At 37.5% G+C, this 25405-nt stretch overlaps 1 protein-coding gene across 5 annotated transcripts in view; it reads left to right on the forward strand.

Annotated features, from left to right (window-relative positions):
- Znf385d (zinc finger protein 385D) overlaps positions 1-23787 on the forward strand; it is a 408525-nt gene extending 384738 nt beyond the window's left edge. For all 5 annotated transcript variants that reach the window (XM_060391024.1, XM_060391023.1, XM_060391021.1 and 2 more), the window contains 3 exons: positions 18591-18769; positions 19940-20041; positions 20934-23787. In XM_060391024.1, coding sequence (XP_060247007.1) covers positions 18591-18769; positions 19940-20041; positions 20934-21167 — 515 coding nt within the window. In that variant the 3' untranslated portion in view covers positions 21168-23787. The remainder of the gene's footprint in view (positions 1-18590; positions 18770-19939; positions 20042-20933) is intronic.
- The last annotated feature ends 1618 nt before the right edge of the window (positions 23788-25405 follow it).

The following is a 25405-nucleotide window of genomic DNA, read 5'->3' on the forward strand; positions in this document are numbered from 1 at the left end:
CACCTTAATATAGTGTGGGATGAAGGTCACTTTTAGTAACCTCATCTACTGTTTCAAAGTTAGGCCAGTAGGATTGTGCATGGTTATTCACTGATGGTCTTAGAGCTGCAGGCTTACAATGGTACTTCATTGCAGATTGCTAGCTCACTTAATGATGTGTTTATTTGTTTTTCTTCTGATATTTTTTTATGTACTCAGAGAAAACCCTACTCATCCTGTTTCTCTTTACTGCCCCTTTTTAATGCTGAAGAACTCCTGATCTTTCTTCTAGAACAAGATGTAGGTTTAAAAATCAGCTTTCGTCAGAAGCAGCCAAGCTGTAGGGACCGAGGATGTCTTTTTCCAAATAATAATTATCTGTGTTCCTCATTATATATATATATATATATATATATATATATATATATATATAGTCACAATAGCATCTGCAATACTGAGTATTAACTCTGCAGCTATGGACAGCCAGAGAAAAGTTATGATCATTTAGAATGGTTACTAATTCATCTCTAATACTTAGAAATGAATTCCTAATCCAAACAACTGATACAAGCAAAGGTTTTTATCAGATACTGTCAATAATGTAGCCTAGAAGAATGAATTAGAAGTAATTTAACATTTACCATCAAATAAAGAGTCATATTATGAGATTATGGGCAGAGAAACTGTCTTCTCTGAAACATATTTCTCACATATATCTCTCAGTCCCTAATGGTGTTATAGGATAATGTGGCACTTTTTAAAATTATTTTATTAATTACACTTTATTCACTTTGTATCCCCCTAAACCCCTCCCTCCTCCCCTCTTAGTCCCACCTTCCTTCCCCCTTCTCCATGTATGGCCCTCCCCAAGTCCACTGATAGGGGAGGTCTTCCTCTCCTTCCTTCTGATCTTAGTCTAGCAGATCTCATCAGGAGTGGCTGCATTGTCATCTTCTGTGGCCTGGTAAGGCTGTTACCCCCTCAGGGGGAGGTGATCAGAGAGCAGGCCAATCAGTTCATGTCAGAGACAGTTCCTCTTCCCATTACTGTGGAACCCACTTGGACACTGAGATGCCATGGGCTACATCTGTGCAGGGGTTCTAGGTTATCTCCATGCATGCTACTTGGTTGGAGTATGAGTCTCTGGAAAGACAACTGTGTTCAAATTTTTTGGTTCTGTTGCTCGTGGAGCTCCTGTCCTCTCCATATCTTACTGTTTTCCACTTCTTTCATAAGATTCCATGCATTCTGCCCAATAGTTAGCCACAAGTCTCAGCATCTGCTTTGATAGTCTGCAGGGCAGAACCTTTCAGAGGCCCTCTGTGGCAGGTTCCCAACTTGTGTCCTGTTTTTTTCTCCTTCTGATGTCCATCATCTTTGCCTGTTGGGATGTGGATTGAGCATTTTAGCCAGAGTCCTCCCACGTGATTAGTTTATTTAGATGTATAGATTTTAGTAGGTTTATCCTATATGTCTATATGAGTGAGTATATACCTTGTATGTCTTTCTCATGTGGCACTTTTTTAAGAGTCAGGTATTGTGAGATGAGTACAAGCACAGCAGTTAGCATGTATTATTGAAGCGTTTTCAGTGGCTTCTCTTTATACCTTTTGCAAAGGTGTCATCATCTGACACCACACTTGATTTGTATTGTATGCCATTGAATACAGAATTGAAGCAGGCATTACATGTTTAGAAAACCTACAAGGCCATACAAAGAATTTGAAAGAAAGCTCCAAGGGTACCCAGTTCTTCCAAGTGAGCAGAAATCTCCATTTAGACTGATATGTGACAGACATCGACTTTCTAAAAGATGCCTTTAAAAAAGACAGTTCTTTGATCATCCTAGCTATTCCATGAATTTTGATTTTGTTTTCCTCTACATACTTGAGAAAGGAAACCTTTCAAATGATTTAGCATCCAAGCTAATTACTAATTTGGGCAGAATTATCTGGTAATTACATAAAGCATTGACTCTGGTTTTGCTAACCCAAGGCTAAGATTGTTCTAGCCTTCACCGGTTTTGATTCACAGAATATATCACTGTCAATGAGCAGTGATATTTTTCCAAAGTTTTAAGGTACATTGATGCCCCAGGTCCCGCCTCTGAGAAAAAGGTATCGGACGGGTCTGATGCTCTTTGGGTGGATGACACCTAAATGAACATCGGTACAAAGTCCCAATTTATTTCTAATATCAGAGATCAAACCTCTACTCTTGCCTGATGCGTCTAAAACAAAAAGGGGAACTGTAGAGAGCTGCGTAATGCCGTGCCTTAACGATGGAGCTGGTTTCCACCTTCCACCTTCCCGATGGTGAGTGCTCTCTGTCACAAACAACTCCACATTTGGCTAAGGCTGAGGATCTGGCTTGCTTCCATGTATGTGGACCTATCTGCATTGCCCACGTGGCACGCTGGGGTTGGCTACCCAGAGGCTATTTAAGCTGTGGGCTGGCTTTCCCCAGGGTCAGATGATTGTTCAAGGTTCCTGAATAAACTGCATTGAAAAAAAAAATTTAGTATTTCTTAAAGTGCTCAGACATTTCTCTTTTTATTTTAACAAAATTAAACTAAAAGAAGAGAACAAAAATGTTGTCTAAAAGTTATTGGACATGTGGAATAATCATAGGAATCCATAAAATGGGACATACTATAAATAGAACACTCATTTATTGCTGTGAACACTGAGGCACAGAGAGACTTATCATTCTTCCCTCAACACTCTGAAAGCTGAACTCTTTGGAGATGAAAAAAATCATACTTTCAGGTTGATGTAAATTAATGTCTAATGCCTTAACTTGTAATGGAAATTTTGGTGTCTTTGTAAACTCAGTTATATGATGTAAACATGTTTTTTGTTTTAATCCCATGTGTGGGATTTTAGTTGTACTATAGTTTCCTTTTGTTTGTTTGTTTTCTTAAAGATTTATTTATTTATTACTTATACAGTATTTTGCCTGCATGTGTGCCTGAATGCATGCAGATGGTTATGTGTCACCCTGTGTTTGCTGGGAATTGAACTCAGGACCTTTGGAGGCTCAGAGGTTGAGAGTACTAGTTGAGCTATAGTTTATCCACACCTGTCAATCGTCTCATGCGGAGTGTGGCTTTTGCCAGCTGGTAATGGCCTTTCCTGTGTGGCATGGAGAGGGGTGTGGTCTAGAACTCTGGAAGTATAAATAAGAGATCTGAGAAAGAGAAGAGGAGGTGCATATGGTGATGTTTGTTGTTGGCACATGGCATGTAACAGTTTGGAAAGACCAGAAGCCAGAGACAGTGTGGCAGTTTGGAGCAGACAGACTGAAGGAAACTCTTGGGGCATAGCGGCATTAAGGGGATTGCTAGCTGCACCTATGGTTGACAAGATTTGAATATAGCCCTAAAAGAACCCCTTGACCTCAACTAGCCTGGAGAAGTAAAGGACCCCAGGTCCGCTCTATCCACTAACCTTTTCTCTCTTTTACTTAAGGGGGGGTTTGGTGGAAGGGAGGTAGAGGCCTAAACACCCCCAAATAAAGAAGGATGTTTAAAAAAAGCACTAAATCAACTAATGCCCATTAATCATCTACTGTGAATCAGATACTAGTGACATAGCTATGAGCAAGACCTGGCCTCTGCCTTCCAAAAGCCCCAGGCTAGTACAGGACTATTGTACCCAGATCTCTGAGATTCCAAAAGACCATCAAGGAGCTGATTTTGATGCAAATGAGGGTTGTTTGAATCAAGCTTGAGCATGAGTTTGTCATAGCCTTTACAGACAAAATGCAACAGGATTCAGAGCCCCAACTCCAAATAAGCAGAGTTTTTATTCAGGTTACAGCAAACTTTGGGGAGTTTCAGCTTTGCATTTCCATGATTGACTGACATTTAGCAAATATTGGGTGTTTATACCCTATTGATTGTGTCCTGTGGCCAAACTACAACTGTTTACTCAATCTATTGAAAAGTACATCTGGGTTATGAGGTAATCTCCAGGTATTAAATTATTAGCCATTGCTAGGGATGATGGTTAAATATTATCAGAGGTGAGTGGCTAAAGGGCATCTTGTGGGGTTTTTTCCATTTTTGGGGGGGGAACTGTTCATGCCCAGGTTATTTACCCTTAAGATGGAGTTTCTTTTTCAAAATGCCCTCACAGGAGAAGAATGTGTGGAGACTTAACTCATGTGAAAAACTAACTTCAGCTATTCAATGATGGTCAAGAGTTCACAGCTTTTTAATTATTGAAACTCCTTGCTTTACAGTTGGAATTGGACTATATGTCAACAGAGAGAAATTGCTCAGTCCTTTAGAGCACACACTGTTGTTACAGAGGATCTGGGAATATCAATACACATAATTCACATAAACATGAACACAAGAACACACACACACACACACACTACACTCTTATGCCTCCCTAAATTTCCAGAGTCTCATGTGTTAAAGGCGTTGTTCCCAGTGTAATAGTTTGAAAATTAGTAGAAACAGTCATTGGTTGGGTCTACCTTACCCCTGGATATATGCGCAGCACTCACTAGACTCAATAGGTTACTTAAGTAAAAAAAAAAAGAAAAAAAAAAAAAGAGGACATGAAGTTGGGAGGAGGATATTGGATTGGTATCCAGGAGGAGTCGAAAAGTAGAGGGTGGTGACCAGGATCGAAATATATTGTTCAAAATTCTCCAAGAATATTTTAAAATATTGAACTGGGAGAAAAGGTGGGGGTAGAGCCTAATTGAAGGGAGTAAGTTCATGAAGGAAGTTGTGGAAATCTGTCTTCTTTCTTTTCTGACCTTTCCTGGCTATAAAATAGATGATTCCACCAACTTGCCCTGGCACGAAGTGTTTACTCTCAAAAGCCCCCAAAAGACTGGACTCTCACAAACCATAAACTGCTAGAGTTATGACACTGCAGTGAGGGAAAGCTGACTTGTGCAACCTCCTCCTTGTTCTACCTGCCTGTGAAGTTAACTCTCAAATGCACATCGCTACTTCATGTTTTTTAAATTATTTTCAAGTTTAGCATCTCATGCCTCAACTGCTAAAACACCACATGACAAATAGGTTTGTTTTTCGTCTTGGATATGTGCAATCCTGGCAGTCTTTACCACTGCAGACAGTTCTATTACACAAAATACCAGCACTATACTTTAGACATGTGTCTGCAGGACTGTGTGGTGAATGATTACATTGACTTACTTGGTAAAAAGAGCTTTTACATTCCTGTGAATGTTTAAGATTTAGCTATGTCATATTTGTTGACCTCCTACTGGTTGGTAAATAGAAGAAGTGACTTCAGAGCTATGACAACAAATATTTTCTTGCTCTGTAATTACATGGCAATTATTGCTAAATGTGGCCTCATGTGCAAAGCGGTGATGGTTCCTCTAATGAGGTCATTGACTTAGAGCATTGCTGATAATTTACCCATAGCAGTATGCTACTACTAAAAGCATGGAGCTCTACAGTGACATATGAACCTTTTGAATTCTTGGAATTTGGTATAAAATATCTATGATTTATCTATGACTGCCTTGCACAAATTAAAGAGACCCCTGATGAAGTGGTATATGCCTGCAGTCTTAGTATTTAGGGGGCTGATGCAAGAGAACCATAAGTTCAATGCTACTTAGGCCTATTTTATATAATGAGATATTGTCTGAAAAACAATTTTAAAATAAGAAATTTTAAAAAAAAATTTAAAACAATTTTAAAAAAAGTTGAACTAGTTGTTTCTGTCAGTGTTCTGTTGCTGTGAAGGGACACCGTAACTGTGGAACTCTTATAAAAATATATTTAATTTGGTTGGCCTTACAGTTTCAGAGGATTAGTCCGTTATTATCATGGCTGGCAGCATGGGAGTATGTATCCAGACAGAGTGTCTGAGACTTCTATATCTGAATCCCCAGGCTGCAGGAAGAAAGAGAGAAGCACTTTTGAAAGCCCAAAGCCTACCCCCAGTGACATAGTTCCTCCAACAAGGTCACATTTCCTAATCCCTTTCAAGTAAGACCAAGATCAAGTATGCCAGTATATGACCCTGTAGGGTGCATTCATATTCAGAACACCCTAGTTTCTGTAAAAAGTAAAAAGTAAAAAACAAAACAAACAAACAAAAAAACTTTATCACCTCTCTATGTAAATGTGATGTTGTCTATTAATTCTTGAGGTAGCTCTATTGAAGAAGGAATATGAAAGGATGGTGTCATGTCCTATTTGTATAGGGGCTGTTCTTAGTGTGCCAAGACAGTAACAGGATTTTTGATGGGAAAATTCTGCAACATTCCCCATGGTCAGAGTTCTAAGATATTCTGAGTACAGAATCTTTTGGATGTGGGTGTTTGTCTGCTTATTAGCTTATAAGAATTCCCTGTCTGCAGGTTTTCCTTCTTATCACATCTGACCACTGGGACTTTCAGCCTATACAGAGATTTCCAAGGTTTCTTGGACTACTGGCTTATTATATATGTTGTCTTCTCCCTAGCTGTCTTTTGTCCTGCTAAGGCCTTTCTGGTATAAAGAAAACATTCTCCTGCTCGCCCTTTGATACACTGATTGTCTTGTCTCTACTCTTACCAAATTGGAGGTTGTGTTTGTTCCTGGTAAAACTGGAAAACTAACTTAAATACTACATATGACATTGTACTAATCACATATGACATTGGTTGGCCTTCTGACACCATATATACCATTCTAAATGTATAATGTTTGTGGATATGGTATTTTCTCTTTTTCTGAGATGAAATTCAAAAACAATTGATATGGAAGATGCATTCTATAAAAGGAGTCTGCGATGACAATAGGTTAATTTTATAGTTAAAGGTCTTAAAGCATAGTACATAGTTTTAATTATGGTCAATATTATTTGAGGTATGCTGGTTTAAGTATTTTTCTTATGAAGCACACAGAACATAATGAACAGCATAACTAACCACATTAAAAAAAATCACCTTGCACTGTGTTGTTTATGTGGATTACTTTAAGCCAGTGAACTAACACTTACCCATAGGCCAGATCAATGAACTTGTGAGTAAGAAGGCAGCTAGATGACATACTATAGTTACATGGTGTTAGACATAGGAGTATAAAGGAGCATTGGACAATTATATTTAAGGTATTGAAATTATTTTTAAATGGGAAAATTATATACTATACCAAAATAGATTGTAACAAGATAGATTTTTCCCTATGAATTACCTTAGTCATTGATCAAAGTTAATCAAGGCACTTAAAAATACTCAGATTCTTTGTTTTTACCCTACCTCTTACAAAAAAAAACTTACTGAAAAATGTATCAGGTTTGTAATCAAAAGTTTATTGAGTGTAATGCTTATTATAAAATAATTATATAAGGAAGAAAAGAAGTAATTCTAATCCTTAGTATTGGATAAGTGATTATCCAATGTGCTGTCATTAAATATCATATGCATTTCTAAAAGAATATGTAATTTCATAACAATTTCATGCACTATCAATTTAAATGGGTTTTCTTTTTTAAAATTTATTTATTTTTATTAATTACAGTTTATAAATTTTGTATCCCCCCATAAGCTCCTACCTCCTCCCCCTCCTCCTTCCCCCTTCTTCACACATGCGCCTCCCCAAGTCCACTGATATTGGAGGTCCTCCTCTCCTTCCTTCTGATCTTAGTCTATCAGATCACATCAGGAGTGGCTGCATTGTCATCTTCTGTGGCCTAGTAAGACTGTTCTCCCCTGAGGGGGAGGTGATCAAAGAACAGGCCAATCAGATTATGTCAGAGGCAGTCTCTCTTCCCATTACTATGGAACCCACTTGGATACTAAGCTGCCATGGACTACATTTGTGCAGGGGTTCTAGGTTATCTCTGTACCTGGTACTTGGTTAGAGTATGAGTCTCTGGAAGGACCCCTGTGTTCAAATTTTCTGATTCTGTTGCTCTCCTTGTGGGGTTACTGCCCTCTCCAGATCTTACAATTTCCCACTTCTTACATAAGATTCCCTGCACTCTACCCAACAGTTGGCCATAAATCTCAACTTTGATATCTGCAGGGTAGAGCCTTTCAGAGTCCCTCTGTGGCAGGTTCCTAGGTTGTTTCCTGTTTTTTTCTTCTTCTGATGTCCATCCTCTTTTTCTTTTGAGATGGGGATTGAGCTTTTTAGTCAGGGTCCTCTCTCTTGATTAGTTTCTTTAGATGTACAGGTTTTAGTAGGTTTATCCTAAGTTATATGTCTATATGAGTGAGTATATACTGTGTGTGTCTTTCTGCTTCTGGGACAGCTCACTCACGAGGATCCTTTCCAGGTCCTTACATTTCCCTGCAAATTTCATGATTTCCTTATTTTTTATTGCAGAGTAATACTCCATTGTGTAGATGTACCACAATTTCTGCATCCATTCTTCAGTTTAGGGCCATTTGGGCTGTTTCCAGCTTCTGGCTATTACAACTATAGCTGCTACAAACATGGTTGAGCAAATGTCCTTATTGTGTACTTGAGCCCCTTTTGGATATATCCCTAGGAGTGGTATGGCTGGATCTTGAGGAAGCACTGTTCCTACTTGTCTGAGAAAGCGCCAAATTGATTTCCAGAGTGGTTGTACAAGTTTGCATTTCCACCAGCAGTGGAGGAGGGTTCCTCTTTTTCCACAACCTCTCCAGCATGTGCTGTCATTTGAGTTTTTCATCTTGGTCATTCTGATGGGTGTAAGGTGAAATCTCAGGGTCATTTTGTTTTGCATTTCCCTGATGGCTAATGACGTTGAGCATTTCTTTAAGTGTTTCTCTGCCATTGGATATTCCTCTACAGAGAGTGCTCTGTTTAGCTCTGTTCCCCATTTTTTTAATTGGATTACTTGGTTTGCTGCTTTTCAGCTTCTTTAGTTCTTTATATGTAATGGATATGAGTCCCCTGTCAGATAAAGGGTTGGTGAAGATGTTTTCCCAATCTGTAGGCAGTCATTTTGTTTTGATAACGGTGTCCTTTGCTTTACAGAAGCTTTTCAGTTTCATGAGGTCCCATTTATTGGTTGTTGCTCTTAGAGCCTGTGCTATTGGTGTTCTGTTCAGGAAGTTGTCTCCTATGCCAATGAGTTCAAGGGTTTTCCCCACTTCTTTTTCTAACTGATTTAGAATATCTGGTTTTATGTTGAGGTCTTTGATCCACTTGGTCTGCAGTTCTGTGCAAGTGATAAGTATGGATCTATTTTCATTTTTCCTCATGTAAACATCCAGTAAGACCAGCACCATTTGTTGAAGATGCTATCTTCTCTCCATTGTATGGTTTTGGCATCTTTGTCAAAGATTAGGTGTCCATAAGTGTGTGGGTTTATTTCGGGGTCCTCTGTTTCGTTCCATTGATCCACCATTCTATTTCTTTGCCAGTGCCATGATGCTTTTATTACTGTTGCTCTACAGTACAGCTTAATATCAGGGATGGAAATACCTCTAGAATATCTTTTATTGTAGAGGATTTTAGCAATTCTGTGTTTCTTGTTATTCCATATGAAGTTGAGAATTTTTCTTTCCAGGTATGTAAAGAACTGTGTTGGTAATTTGATGGGAATTGCATTGAATCTATAGATTGCTTTTGGTAAAATGGCCATTTTCACTATGTTAATCCTGCCAAGCCATGAGCATGGGAGATCTTTCCATCTTCTGATATCTTCTTCTAATTCTTTCTTCAGAGACTTGAAATTTTTTTCATACAAGTCTTTGACTTGCTTGGTTAGGGTTACACCAAGGTACTTCATGTCATTTGTGGCTATTGTGAAGGGTGTTGTTTCCCTAATTTCTTTCTCAGCCCTTTTGTCTTTTGTATACAGGAGACTACTGATTTCTTTGAGTTAATTTTGTATCCGGCCACTTTTCTGAAGGAGTTTATCAGGTTTAGGAGTTCCCTAGTAGAATTTTTGGGTCACTCACATATACTATCATATCATCTGCAAATAGTGATAATTTGACGTCTTTCTTTCCAATTTGTATCCCCTTGATCTCCTTCAACTGTCTTATTGCTCTAGCAAGGACTTTCAGAACTATGTTGAAGAGATATGGAGACAGTGGGCAGCCTTGTCTTGTCCCTGATTTTAGCGGGATTGCTTTAAGTTTCTCTCCATTCAGTTTGATGTTGGCTATAGGTTTGCTGTATATCGCCTTTACTATGTTTAGATATGTGCCTTGTATCCCTGATCTCTCCAATACTTTAAACATGAATGGATATTGGATTTTTTCAAATGCTTTTTTGGCATCTAGGGAGATTATCATGTGCTTTTTTTTTTCTTTCAGTTTGTTAATATGGTGGATCACATTGATAGATTTCTGTATTTTGAACCACCCCTGCATGTCTGGGATGAAGGCTACTTGGTCATAGTGGATGATATCTTTGATGTGTTCTCAGATTCGGTTTGCAAGTATTTTGTTGAGTATTTTTCCATCAATATTCATAAGGGAGATTGTCCTGAAATTCTCTTCCTTTGTTGGGTCTTTGTGAGGTTTAGTACCAAGGTGACTGTGGCTTCATAGGATGAGTTTGGTAGTGTTCCTTCTGTTTTTATTTTGTGGAATAGTTTGAAGAGAACTGGAGTTATCTCTTCTTTGAAAGTCTGGTAGAATTCTGGGCTGAAACCATCTTGTCCTGGGCTTTTATTGGACGGGAGACTTTAGATGACCACTTCTATTTCCTTGGGGGATATAGGACTATTTAATTGATTTACTTGGTCCTGATTCAGCTTTGGTAAGTCCAATCGATCAAGAAAATTGTCCATTTCATTTAGATTTTCAAATTTTGTGGCATATATACTTTTGAAGTACATCCTAATGATGGTTTGGATTTCCTCAATGTCTGTAGTTATATCCCCCTTTTCATTTCTGATTTTGTTGATTTGGATGACATCTCTCTGCCTTTTAGTTAGCTTGGCTAAGGTTTTGTCCAACTTGTTGATTTTCTCAAAGAACCAGCTCTTGGTTTCATTGTTTCTTTGAATTGTTTTATTTGTTTCTAACTGATTTATTTTAGCCTTGAGTTTGATTATTTCCAGCCATCTACTCCTTTTTGGTGTGTCTGCTTCTTCTTTTTCTAGGGTTTTTAAGTGAGCCCTTAATTTTCTTGAATGCACTGTCTTGAATTTCTTCTTGAAGGCACTTAGTACCATGAACTTTCCTCTTAGAACTGGTTTCATTGTGTCCCACAAGTTTGGGTATGTTGTGTCTTCATTTTCATTGAGTCCTAGGAAGTCTTTAATGTCTTTCTTTATTCCTTCTCTGACCCAGGTATCATTTAATAGCAAGTTGTTCAGTTTCCATGTATGTGTAGGCTTTTTGCTATTTCTGTTGTTGTTGAGGTCCAGCTTTATTCCATAGTGATCAGACAGGGTACAAGGGATCATTTCAATCTTCTTTTATCTGTTGAGGCTCTCTTTATGCCCAACTATGTGTTCTATTTTGGAGAAGTTTCCATGAGGTGCTGAGAAGAAGGTACATTTTTTTGTGTTTGGGTGTAAGGTTCTGTAAATGTCTGTTAGGTCCATTTGTTTCATGACCTCTGTCAGAGACATTGTTTCTTTGTTTAATTTCTGTTTTATTGACCTTTCCTTTGTTGAGAGTGAGGTGTTGAAATCTCCCACTATTAATGTATGTTGATCTATGTGTGGTTTAAGTTTAATCAATGTTTCTTTTACAAATGTGGGTGTCCTTCTATTTGGGGCATAGATGTTCAAGATTGTGATGTCTTCCTGATGGAATTTTTCCTTGAGTATGAAGTGTCTTTCACCATCTCTTTTCATTAATTTTGGTTGAAAGTCTATTTTATCAGATATTAGAATGGCTACTCCTCTTGCTTCTTGGGTCCATTTGTTTGGAAAGCTGTCTTCCTACACTTTACCCTCAGGTAATATCTATCTTTGTGACTTATGTGTGTTTCTTGTATGCAACAGTTTGCTGGGTTTTGTTTATGCATCCATTCTGTTAGTCTGTGTCTTTTTATTGGAGAGTTGAGTCCATTGATCTTGAGAGAGATTAATGACTAGTGGCTGTTAGATCCTTTAATTTTGATGTTGGCTGTGGTCATAAAGTTGTGTGCTTGGTTGCTTTTTGTTTTACTGTAGTGAGGTTAATTATTTTCTTGAAAGTAGCTGGTTTTCTTGGGTTGTAGTTTCCCTTCTAGTGTCTTCTTGAAAGTAACTAGTTTTCTTGGGTTGTATTTTCCCTTTTAGTGTCTTCCGTAATGCTTGATTTTTGTGTAGGTATTGTTGATATTTGTTTTTGTCATTGAATATCTCGTTTTCTGTCTATGAGGACTGAGAGTTTTGTGGGTTATAGTAGCCTGGGCTGTCATCTGTGTTCTCTTAGGGTCTGCATGATATCTGTCCAGGCCCTTCTGGCTTTCATAGTCTTTGTTGAAAAGTCAGGTGTGATTCTAATGGGTTTGCCATTGTGTGTTACTTGGCCTTTTTCCCTCCAAGCTTTTAGTATTTTTTTTTAATGTTCTGTATACTTACTGTTTTGATTATTATGTGGCAGGAGGATTTTCTTTTCTGGTCTAATTTATTGAGTGTTCTGTAGACCTCTTTTATTCTTATTGGCCTCTTCTTTAGGAAATTTTCTTCATTGATTTTGTTGAAAATATTTTCTGGGCCTTGGAGCAGGGAATCTTCTTTTTCCTCTACTCCTATTATTCTTAGGTTTTGTCTTTTTATGTTGGCTTGAATTTCTTGGATAGTCTGTGTCAGGAATTTTTTAGATTTAACATTTTCTTTGACAGATACATCGATTTCTTCCATTATATCTTCCACACCTGAGATTCTTTCTTCCATCTCTTGTAGTCTATTGGTACTATGCTAACCTCTGTAGTTCCTGTTTTCTTCCCTAAGTTCTTTCTCTCCATAATTTCCTGCATTACTCTTCTCTTTAACTTTTCCAATTCTATCTTCAGATCTTGGGCTGTTTTGTTGATTTCCTTCACCTGTCTGTCTGTATTTTCCTGTTTTTCTATCAATTCTTTCAGCTGTTTCTTTGAACATTCCTGTTTTTTTTTTTTTTTTTATTTCATTCAATGATTTAAGCATTTACTCTCTAAAGGCCATACAATGTTTGGCTGCAACTTCCTGTATTTCTTTATGGATGGCCATAATCTGTTTGAGTTTATCTTCCTCTAGGTCTTTACATATTTTATTTGTTTCCTCTGTTATCCTCTTCATGGGCATAGTTGTTAGGTTATCTTCTTAGATTTCAGTTATTCCTGGGTGTCCAGGGCTACTTGCCCTTGGAAAACTCGGTTCTGGAGATGCCATATTGCTCTGTCTTTTGTTGGTTCAGTTCTTACACTAGCCTCTACCCATTGGGCTATCTTAGGTGTTTGGGGTTAGTTTCTGGTGGTTCCTGGGGATCTTGTAGTGGAGAAAATCCCCTTGGCAGGAAGATGTGTTTTTCCTGAAGGAAGCCTTCTCAGCTTTTTGGGTATAGTCACTGGATGGCTGGTGTTTTCAAGAGTTGCCGCTGCATCCCTGAGTGGTAACTGTTGTCCTTGTTAGTTGAGAGGGTTCTCCTCTCGCCTGGGAAAGTCCTGAAGACAGCTGCCCTGCTTCTGGGTTTTTTTTTTTTTTTTTGCTGTAGATTTAGTGATCTGCTGCTGTAACCTGTGTGTCTCCTGGTTTGGTCAGTTTTGTTAGGGATAACTGGTTGCCCCTTCGAGCAATATCTGGGGGTTGATCTCAGGGATTCTGGGCTTTTGTAGGTCTGTGTTGGGGCTCTATGTCTCAGTACTCAATTGGTAATCAGGTGGGTACTGCTCTCCTGGCAACAGCAGGCTATCTCGTGCACAGCAGGTCCCTGGGTTGGGCCGATCTGAGGGACCTATTCCAGGGATATACTGGGTGTCCTAAATCCATCCCCTTTGCTTCATTCCTTGTAAGATTTCTCCAGGCAGTGATTCCCAGTCTCCTGCCCTGGGGCATACAGCTGGAGAGCTGGCACACAGCAGCTCTCTGTGCTTGTGGCTGGAGGCCAGTTCAGTGATGTAGGCTCATACCCGCTCATACCCGTCTGAGAGACTTTTTCCAGGGAATGACTGGCTGACCCAAGTCAGTACTGTTTCCTTCCTTCCCTGTGGAGTTCTCTCGCAACAGGGACTCCCAGTCTCTGGTGTTTTGTGCCCACTGATCAGCCTGCAAAGGACACGCAGGCATGTGGCTCTGGTCTGTTGACCTAGTGCCTGAGAGATCCAGGATCTCTTCCGGGTTCTGGCTAGGGAATCTGAGAATGGACCCTACTGATTCCCTTGACATGGGGGTTTCCTCTTACCTGGGAAACACAAAAACGATTGCTGTCGTTTTAGGGCCCAGAGTTCAACCACTTTGTCGCTCTATGGGAAATGTCCTGCTCCTCAGAAGCAGTGTTCTCCTGGCGCCATCATCTTGTCGTCTCTGGGTTGTCATTTTTTAAAAATTCACATATAAATAAGGAATTCGAAATGGCTCATTAGGTAAGATAAAGACCATGCCATATCAGCCTGGTAGTCTGATTTCATTCCCTATCTAAGGGTGAGAGGAAAGAATTGACTCCACAAAATTGTCCTCTGACTACTGTAGTTTGCCATGACTCATGTGACCCCCTTAAGACACATGGTCCCAAAATGAATAAGTTCAAATGGAAAATAAAAGACTGAAACATAAAAACATGTTTCACATTTTTGATCAATTCTATTTGTTAGAACCATCTTTGGTTTCTTGTTTTTTTTAAACAAATTATTTACAACTACAGATTTATTCATTGATTAGATATTTAATTTATCTTTTTCTTCACCTTTCTTTTAAGCTAGCTCCTAACTTGCAAAACATAAGAAGAAAGGATAGGCCTGGGAAAAAACCCTATAGGAGGGTGCGTAACCTGGTAAATGTGAGGCTGTGAGTTCAAAACCCAGAACTACAGAAGGAGGAATAAAAACAGAAGGAAGAGAAGCAGTTGGAGAAGTAAGAGAGGAGTAAGGGGGGGAGTTTGAAGAAGAGGACTGAGACAAAGAAGATAAAGGAATTGAAAGAAAAAGAGTAGGAGGAAGAAGACAAAAAGAAATATCTCCTAAAGATGATAGAGAATGAAAAGGAAGACAAGACCTTTCCCATTTTGGACAGTGTTTTGCTTGTCTAAGATATCCAAAACTAAACAAATATCAAACATGAACAAGATTTCTGAAAGGCTTATGACATGAAAATGAAGCTTCAAATGGAGGCCATTTTCAGTGTCAACCTGGCTTACCGTAGTTTCTTTTCTCGGAGGGGAAAGAAGTCAAGGGCAGATGCAGGTTTGCAGCAGGTCTCAGTTTTGCAAGATGTGTACAGAATGCCAGACCTCAAGATAGTATTACTAGCCAGAGACACACTTTTTTCAGATGTCAGAATTGCTGAAGTTCTGTTAAGAGGGGAAAGACATGGATTGTAGAGAAAAACATAGGGTGGACAAGTTCAAAAGACTTGAAGTAAAACCCATGTTTTCAATAAACTACATTGCTGTATAGAATGGTGTACTGAAGAAAGACTAGCACATGACTGTGTCCTAATGATTTAGAAGTCCTTAGTCAGTATTTGGCAACATAGTTAGGAATCTGTTTCTGTTTACTATGACTTCAAGTGGTATTTGCTTTATGAACACATGCAAGTAGTCTGCCCTTTTAGCACCTGTCTTGTCATCTCTAAAATGATAACAATAACACTCATTTTATAGGCTGATGATAAGAAGGAGACATTTTAGCATAGCCTCTGAAATGCATTAAATATTTAATAAAGATTTTTTAATAGCCATGATGTTTATATTATTAATGAAAAATTTCTCTATTAAAGATATAAATGCTTTAAAATTAAATGTACATTTTTCCTGAACTTGAGCTACATTTTAAGAAACTACAGCTACCTTCACAGCTTGTTTGAACTCTGAAATCTCATAAAAAAATACATTAGTATTTTATAATGACTGACAGTTTATAACTATGTGCATAAAGTCACATTGCAAAAAAATCTGTCTATGTCTGAGAATAAAACATAGTCAAAGAGTCTAGCATTTAGTTGAGGCTCCTGTTATACCAGCTTTGCTATATTATTCGGATGTGTGTGTGTGTATGTGTGTGTGTGTGTTCTACATATTAGCTACCATTTCCAACTCACAAATAATTTAAAACAAAGCTGAACAAAGGGTCCCTCATGAAAATCAGAATGAGAATTGACCAACAGCTTTCATATATCTTCCTTAACCATGGTGGCCTCATAAGTGTTTCCCACTTTGTCTGTTACTTCTGTTAAAATCATCTGTTCAGATAGCCATCTACATATCTACATATCTCTTTCTCCCTAGGATATTTGTGTTCCTTACTCTCCTCTGTCTTCAGAGGAGGTGGAATACATTTGTACTCCCTGCAATGCAAGGGTGATTACTCAAAACAAGCAATGAAGCATTTCAGCCATCACTGTTAGACCATCCTGTGGCTCAAGCCTTTCTTTATCTTCCCCTCCTGCCAGATGCCAATCCCTTCTTTAGTACAGAGCATTTTTAATAGCTCTGCCCTAAGAATACTCACTGTCAACATGAAAGGGCTAAGTTGTAGGAAAGGACATTTTTACTTGGACTTGGGGAAGCTATGCTTTTTGTGAATGATGAAAATGTGCCTATGAAGCTTTTTTCTGGATTTGTCTCTTGTTTAGCATGATGTGATCTGTATCATACTCACAACATTGTTTTCTCACGAGTATTCAATAGTTCTGCACTTATGACTAAGAAACACTTTTTCCATATTTTCAGAGCTGACCAACAATCTCATAAATGCAACTAGAAAGAAGGTACTTAAAAAAAATTAAAATTTAAAATAACATGAAGAATAGAAGAAATTTCCATAATGAAAACACACCATTAAGTGGGGAAACAAACAAACAAAAAAAAAAATTGACTAGAAAAAAGTGGAACATTTGAAGCAATTTTTAAGGGTAAATTATTGCCCCTGTGAACTTTATATAACAATAATGGTGCCAGAAAACAAATGTTAATGACAGCTAAATAAAATTACATAGACTATTTAAGACAATCCATAGATTAGTGCTTTAGTACTTAAAAACACAATTTTTTCAGCTTATCTATATAGTTATTAAATAATATTCCCTCTTCTGAGTTATTTTTTTACATTTGCAATTATAATCCATCAGTATCCTAACACAGCTTTATTTGGCAGGCTAAAGTGATGGCTCAGTTGTGAAGAGTTTGTATGGTTCTTGCAGAGAACTGAAATTCTGTTCCCAGCACCCATGTGAGGATGTTATAACTCTAGCTTTAGAGGATCTAACATTTTCTTCTGTCTTCTAAAATAAAATTTTAAGGTTATACTTACTATTAATATTACTCCTTATCTTTGAGCCTAAAATACAGAGACAAGAAAGCTTGTTTGCGCTCTGATTAAGGTGTGTATTTAATTAGTGCACTTCTGTAAGCACACCATGCCTAACCTGATTACAATTAGTACACATTACCTCCAACCGAACCTTCAACAAACAGATCATTCCTCCTCAGCAGCTATCATTTATGTCATATTAGCATCAATAGTAAATGATGTAAAGTCACTCCCATTGAATTTTCCCCAGGCTTCCCATTTAATTGCTTTACTTACCTATAGTACTTATATGTGATATTCAGCGTTTTTTTTCTGTTTGTTTGTTCGTTTTTTCTACTTCTACTGTAGCTTTATTTTGTTAGGTTTTTTTTTTTTCTTTTGAAAATATATTCTTCTCTCACACAATACATCCCAACAATACTTTCCCCTCTATCCACTCCTCCTGGTTTCCCACCATCTTCCTTCTCCCAGATCAATTCTTACCATTTCCTCTTCAGAAAAGAACAGATCTTTAAGAGCAATAGCCAATCAGGACAGAACAGGATAAAATAAGACAAGGCAAAACCCTTCATATGGAAGAGGTGCAAGGCAAACCAATAAGAGGAAAGAGGTCACAAGAGCATGACAAAGAGTCAGAGACACATCTGCTCCTACTGTTAGTAGTATCACAAAACATCAAGCTAACAGTCATAACATATATACAGAAGACATGTTGCAGTTTTATGTTGTCCCTGTGCTTGGTGCTTCTGTCTCTGTGAACCCATATGAGATGTGCTTAGTTGATTCAGTGGGCCATATTCTCCTGGTGTCCTCCATTCCCTCTGACTCTTACAATCTTCCCCTTCAACCCCTTAAAAGAGTTCTCCAATATCCAAGAGGGACATGATAAAGACCTCTAATTTAGATGATCTCTCCACACAATGTATGGCTTTGCATCTCTGCACCCACACTCACCTGCTGCCTCTCTGATAATGACTGGACAATACACCATCTATGAGCATGGCATAATATCATTAGGTATCATTTTATTGGTTTGATTTTGTTGTTGTTGTTTTACTTAGTTCTACTCTGTTTCTCTGGGCTGTACAATCTCTGGTTCTTGGCCATGCAGACAGGGTAGAGATATTCAGCATTTTAAAAAGTTAATAGTTTAATATTGTCTTATAAAACTAAAGTTTCTTATTACAATCTATTGTGTCCTGAAAGTCAGTAAAACCTCAAGTAAGCATTCCATTTGAATGTTAGCATTAATAAGATATTTTTCTTTTTTTTTCCTAAATATTCCCCATAGGTACTAAGCACAAAACCATGCTAGAAGCACGCAGTGGAAGTGGAACTATCAAGGCCTTTCCTCGGGCCGGAATGAAGGGCAAAGGACCAGTTAATAAGGGAAACACAGGCCTCCAGAACAAAACATTTCACTGTGAAATATGTGATGTACATGTCAACTCGGAAACACAACTCAAACAGGTATCATAAGAAAATCAAAGGGGATACTCTGTGAACAGTCTGTGTATGTTCCCATTCTTTTTATATATTTCTTTCCCACCCATCTACTTACCCATCCATCCACCCACCCATCCATAACTCATCCATACATCCATTCATCCACCCACAAAAAAATCCATATAACCATTCATCCATCTTCCCATTCATCTAACTACTTATCCACTCATCCATCAATCCATTCATCCACTCACCCATCTAACTATCCTTCCACACATCCATTCACAAACTTTTCATTCACCAGGCTATCAAACTGCGTTTTCATCTACCTCTCGGTATATCCACCCACCTACTCACATGCTCAGTTATCTTTTATTTATTGTTTTTATTTTAGTTTATGTTTATTTTAGTTGTTTAGAGAATACAAAGATACAGTGCTAATAAATAACACCTGATTCAAATTGTCTTTTTTTGTATGGGCACTTTGAGAAGAGAAGGGATATCAGAACGTTACTGAGTTTTCCACTCAAAACTGTTAGTGTTTTTTTTTTTTAAGACAATGTTCTATTTTTACTTATTTAGGCATTTTCATGTCACCAGTAATTGCATACTGTGCTGTTCTTTAATTGTATGTTATTTCATTGTATGCATTTATTTTACTGTATTTCTAATTCTTTCATTCACAATGGATACTTATTTGCCCTCTAAATCTAAAGAATGTGGTGGTACATTTCCAGCTGAAGGTTTAGCCTTCATATTGTATTATATTTTTTATATAGATGATATTTTACACCTTAGTTACTTATTTTTAGAATTTAAAGGGTTGACATTTGGCTGCATGAATGTGAGGATAAATATTGGTATGGAAATACATTCATGCTTGTGTGGATATGTTTGTTTATTTGCACATAAAATTTCTTCAGATATCTTTTCTCCTGTAAATATAGTTTAGAAGATATGTGTAGTGATAAAACAAAGGCAGAGGAGAAAAGAAAATTGTTCTTTTTATTAAAAATATATTAAAATGAGTTGTGTAAAGGCTTCCAAACATAGAAGTGTGCACTTCTCTTTTCCTTTTGTCTTTGTAAAACTTGCATGAAATCAGTATAATCGTCCAGGTTTGTTTGTTTTTTTTAATGTAGAATGTTTTAGGTGTGTTGTTTTTGAAGCTGTCATTTTGATTGCTTTCAACAGCACATTAGCAGTAGAAGGCACAAAGACCGAGCTGCTGGGAAGCCCCCCAAACCTAAATACAGCCCCTACAACAAACTGCAGAAGGCAGCGCATCCACTGGGGGTGAGTGACATTGTTGCTTGTGATCTCTATGTCATCTTACATCTCCTTAAGAGGTATTTAGGGTGAAGGTTGCCAGTTACTGAATTGAAGTGTTGTAGTCTACTAACAAAAATAGAAACAGTTGAGTTTCAGGTCCAGTCTGCCCTCCATCAATACAATCCTTAGCCAGATGATTTATTCCAGTGTTTGCCACCTTTAGCATAAGCTCATCTATTGGTTCAAGATGAAATGTGTCCCTGAGCACAAAAACTGGAGAAAAGCCAAGCTTTTGAGTTGTCTTGATATTAGCAAATACTTTCAGAAAGGATGTCAAAGATAAATAAGTCCTTGTTCATGCAACACTAAGTTCATATGCCTGAGAGACATAGCACAAAGTGCAGGCAACATTTGCACCTTCCAAATTTTGTTATTTGAAAAACACTATCTGAAGGGTATGACTTACATACTGTATTATGCTACGTTAAAGGACATGAAGATGCCAAGAAAAGTAGGTCCTAGAAAACGCCTTCCCCATAATACATCAAACATGCTTTCTAGAGTAGAAAGCGTGGAGGTTTAACAAATATTTGCTGCATGACAGTTGCTGTGTGTATAAAGTTTAGCACAACATCCCTCTGTTTTTTCCTCAGACAAGGATCTCCTGTGGAAGTATAAATTTCTATTAAAATGCAGAAAAATTTTGAGTTCACCTTTGGATGATGCTTCAATATGTTTGGTGGTCTATTTGTAGTTATCTTCAATCTTTCCCAGAAGAAATACATCTATGCTTTCCAATTTAATTGTTCTTTTACCAGCACTTAGCTGCTCATTGCTATAGCTTATCATTTTAGACTCTAACTTCAAACTCTAAAACTTTTGTTCTTGATAATTTTCAAATTTCTTTTCTTTGCAGGTAAAATTAGTATTTTCAAAAGAACCTTCAAAGCCACTGGCTCCCAGAATTCTCTCAAACCCACTAGCAGCTGCAGCAGCTGCAGCTGCTGTGGCAGTGAATTCCCCCTTCAGTCTTCGAACTACCCCAGCAGCCACCCTCTTCCAGACCTCTGCACTTCCTCCAGCCCTTCTGAGGCCAGCTCCTGGACCCATTCGGACCACCCACACTCCTGTGCTCTTTGCTCCGTACTGAATTCTAAACAGGAGGTGTTGTACTGCAATAATTAAAAAAAAAAGAGAGAGAGAGAGAGAGAAAAAAAAAACTATAATCAAACAAAAGAGAACTATGCAGTGTTTATTTATAGTTTAATGTGTGTCTGAAGAGCCAGGACTTTTGATAGTAAAATGAAAAGGTTATTAAAAAATAAAATAAAAAAGTGTAGGGGTCAGGCTAGGGGGAGGGGAGGGGAAGGAAGGAGTGCCATTTTCTCCAAATTAAAGCATTCTTCTTGAACACTGTTTTAGAAGTTATTTCCAGCACTGACTAATAGTGGTATCTAGAACTTACAGAGTTTTTGTGAAGGTGCTTTTTGAGCACTGTTTCCCCTGCATTGTCTTTCCTGCTTTCTGAAACAATTGTACATTGTTTAAGGGCATTAACTGGTTCCAATGTATATACAGTAATTTACTCTGTAGATTATAATAATATATAAAAGGAAAAACAACAAAACAAAAGAAACACTGTGAATAGTCATGCCCTTTCTGGTCCTCTGGCTATGATAGCAGTTACTGGGTATGTATCCAAACAAAAGTAGATACAGTAGATGTCTTGTCAAACAATAGTGCTGTGTCTCAATCTATGCCATTAGGTTTTAATGAATTGCAAAAAGGTAGAATGAACAGCTATTCCATATCTATAATATGTAAAAAACAAACACCAGATGGTATCTTGGAAGCCTCCATGATCAGCACCCCTCTCTTGTATGCTTAGAAGTGGAACAGCACCTGAAAGACACTTCATCAGTAAATACTAGTTTCCTACCTGGAAACAGGCATTGCTGGAGCTAGTGAAATGTTCAGAACGGCAATGTATCTGAAAATTGATCAACCCATGTGCATGGGCAAAAAAGAAGAAATGAATATAACTGTTTTATTCTAAACATGAGGAGCCATCAAAATCTAAGATGATGATGTGAAATGAACACAGGTCTTCAAAAGCAGAGAAACTAGTCATCTGCAACATCCCTTTATGTCACTCCAGTAGTCCATAGCACAGTGTTTTGCTTTAAAAATGAATGTATAAAGACAGACATAAGCATGAGCTATGGCTGTGTTTATTATTATATTTTTCCTACTGACTTGACATAAATCTCTAACAGACTTTTAAATGTTACTACTTTCAAGAAAAATTAATCTGAGTTCACTGTACACTAATGATAGCATTAACAAAGTGTATTAGCAAGGTCCCCTAGACCATTATTTCTCCAGTGGCATTGTAAAATAAGAACGGGCTTTGATATTTACCACAGAGCTGAAAGGAAATGACATTTTATCTTTAAAAAAGATTTATCAGGGGAATATATATGTATGTATATAAATATATATATATGAATGTATGTATATTGTATATATGTTAGAAAGATTAAGAAAATAACTTATAAAAAGAAAATCTATATGAGATAATCCTATAACCATTCAGTGTTACATGTTATGATTAAATTGGTAACAAGTGGAGTTGTAATGAAGGCAATATGCTTTATCTTATAGTAAGCTAGCTTGCCCCTATGGATATGGTGGAGCTGAATGCAGAAAGATTATTGCATTCAAGATTAATAACCTTCAATAAGAGAAGAAGAACAAACATGTACACATCCTTCTGTGACTTAGGATTAAAAATAAAAATTATTTTTAAAAGGTTTTATAAACACTGTTTAAAACTTTAGGGATGAACTGAGTGTGGCCTTTGCGAAATTGCTTTTATCTCAATTGCAGTGATCTTCAGAGAGGAATAAAGAATTAAGGAATCCCTTGAGAGAGAGGTGTTTAGCGCTGTCATTTATATTTAAAGAATATGCATTGTGCCTGGTGCTGACTGTTAAATGTGGTCTTTAGAGGACTTTTTCAGTGTCTAGCGATAGAATTTGTCTTATAAGTGTATCTTTAAAACATCTGGCTATATATATATATATGTTACTAAACAAACAACCAGAACAACATGTAAATGAGGAAAGAAAAAGATTGTAATGAAAAAAGAAATGAAAAGTGAAAGGAAAGCAAGAATAACAAAATATAATCATTCCATAACTCTTTTGGTACAGAGATCTTTTAGACATATCTGCCATTGAACATGGTGATTTCTCCTTTATAGTCTCTCTAAGCACTGCCGACTGGCTTTATTTAAGTTCTTAGAGTTGGGCTTATGTACCCAGTTTGTTATCATGTGAGCAGCCACTTCTAATTGTGTTGGATTTTAATTTCTTATGTGATTGTTCATTCCATTCACTCTGCTCTGCAGTCCTTTCACGTGACAAAGCCACTTGTGCTTACAATCAATGCAATCTCACCATAATATGTTTCCGTTGTTGTTCCCCAGTTTCACCAAAATGAAGGAAAATCTGTTGTCAGAGCCTGTTGGTTACATGAAGTCCTGGGTCACAAAGCATTAATAACTTTAATGGTTTGCTGGAAACAAACAAATCAGCCATATTTTCTTCATCAGCCATATGAGAATACTCAGAAATATCTGGACCTTGTCTGCCTCATTTTGCAACAGAACACTATTGTTTAAATGGTCTCTTAAATTAGAATTTTAAGCATCAGTTGTCTTTTATTTGCTACCTAATAAAGGATGAAGCCTAATCATTGAACTTCAAGTGGTTTCTCTGTGATTCCTTCCTCCTGCTCTGTTTATTTCCCATTTACCCTGTCAGCATCTACAAACTTCTACAAGGAATTAGCTATTTCCTGGGGGAGCTTTCTTCAGGAATAAACATTGACACTTCAGATTCTTCACAAATAGTACTATGAAAATCCCCAAAGGTGATCTGATCTCAGGGTTATACATTCCTTTCTATGCATTATACCCACTGCAAGTATGATATGGTAAATAATTTTATGTTTCATTTGAAGCAATATACATACATTGTAAGTGCCAAAGACCTTGTAGAAAGCATTTGTGCTACTCTTCAGAGAATCTTGGCCAATTGGAATAGATGTTGGGATACTACTGTCTTTTCCTTCTGCAAAGCCAGCTAATGGGAACTCTGAAGAATAGTTGTTTTTATTCTATAAGGAGGCACAGTGGCTTTTAGTATGTTCTCTAGCCCCTGCCTCATTGGAAAGGACTACTATCTTTATGTGCTCTTATGATTACCTCTTATGATTACAATAAATCATGGCTCTTTGACTGAAGACATAATTTTGATAGCAAGGAAATAATTAGTAAAGAAAATAATATTTATTTAGAACTCAAGAGAACAAAAATAATAAAAGAAAGATGTATACTTTCAAGGAATTACTATTTCAAGAAAAGGTATGGGAGGACTGAAAAGATACCTCTGACTTTAGTTCACTGTTCTCACATAGTTTGTTTCCAGATTTGGAGGATCTGATTCCTCTGGCCTCTGGGAACACATATACTCTCATGCAAACACAACCTAGACATAGATATAATTAAAATAATAAACACAAGCCATTAAAAACACAAAGTGGAAGCCACTGTGTCTCTGTCTGTGCACATCTGTAAGTTACTGATCTAATGAGGCTCAGCAGTTTAGTCTACTTGCAGCTCTGGTTGGAGTGAGTTTCTTTGTGTCTGTACCCACTTCGTGTTTCAGCTTTTTTGAAGATGCCAGATGCTAAGGGCTGGAGATACAGCTGGTATGAAGCACCCTACATGTACAAATTTCTGCATTTGATTTTCCAGTGTAAAACATGACAGGGTGGCAGATGCTCACCATGCCAACACTTGGGAGGCAGAGACGAAGAAGCCAGAAGTTCAAGATATAAACAAGTTAGAGGGGCTGGATGTGGCATTGTCTCCAAAGAAATAAAAGCAAATGGAAATCACACTAATATCAGATGACAAGCAGATAGTGTAGACAAATCTAAAGGTCTCCGTTTTATGAATAGACTCATGTAATGATTTCACTTTTTATTTGGAAGCATGTATGGCACTCAATTAATAACTATTTTTATACAAAGCATAAACATGACAAACTGAACTTATAGGGAGTTAGAGTCAGTTTAGATGGTGGTCTGCAGTCTCAGTTACTTAGAGTGAGGAAGGAAAAATGTAACCTTAAAGCCAGCCTTAGCAACGTAGGTAGTGTGACCTCAAAAATAAATGGCTCCATAGCTCTTGGAGAGGACCCGGGTTCAATCACCAACATTCACATAATGGCACACAATAACCTGTAGGGGATCTGACTCCATCTAGATTCCTCCAATACAACGCATGAATATGGTACATGCAGGCAAAATATTCCCAGT

This window comes from Meriones unguiculatus, chromosome 9 (genome assembly GCF_030254825.1).
Source record: "Meriones unguiculatus strain TT.TT164.6M chromosome 9, Bangor_MerUng_6.1, whole genome shotgun sequence".
Taxonomy (NCBI): Eukaryota; Metazoa; Chordata; class Mammalia; order Rodentia; family Muridae; genus Meriones; species Meriones unguiculatus.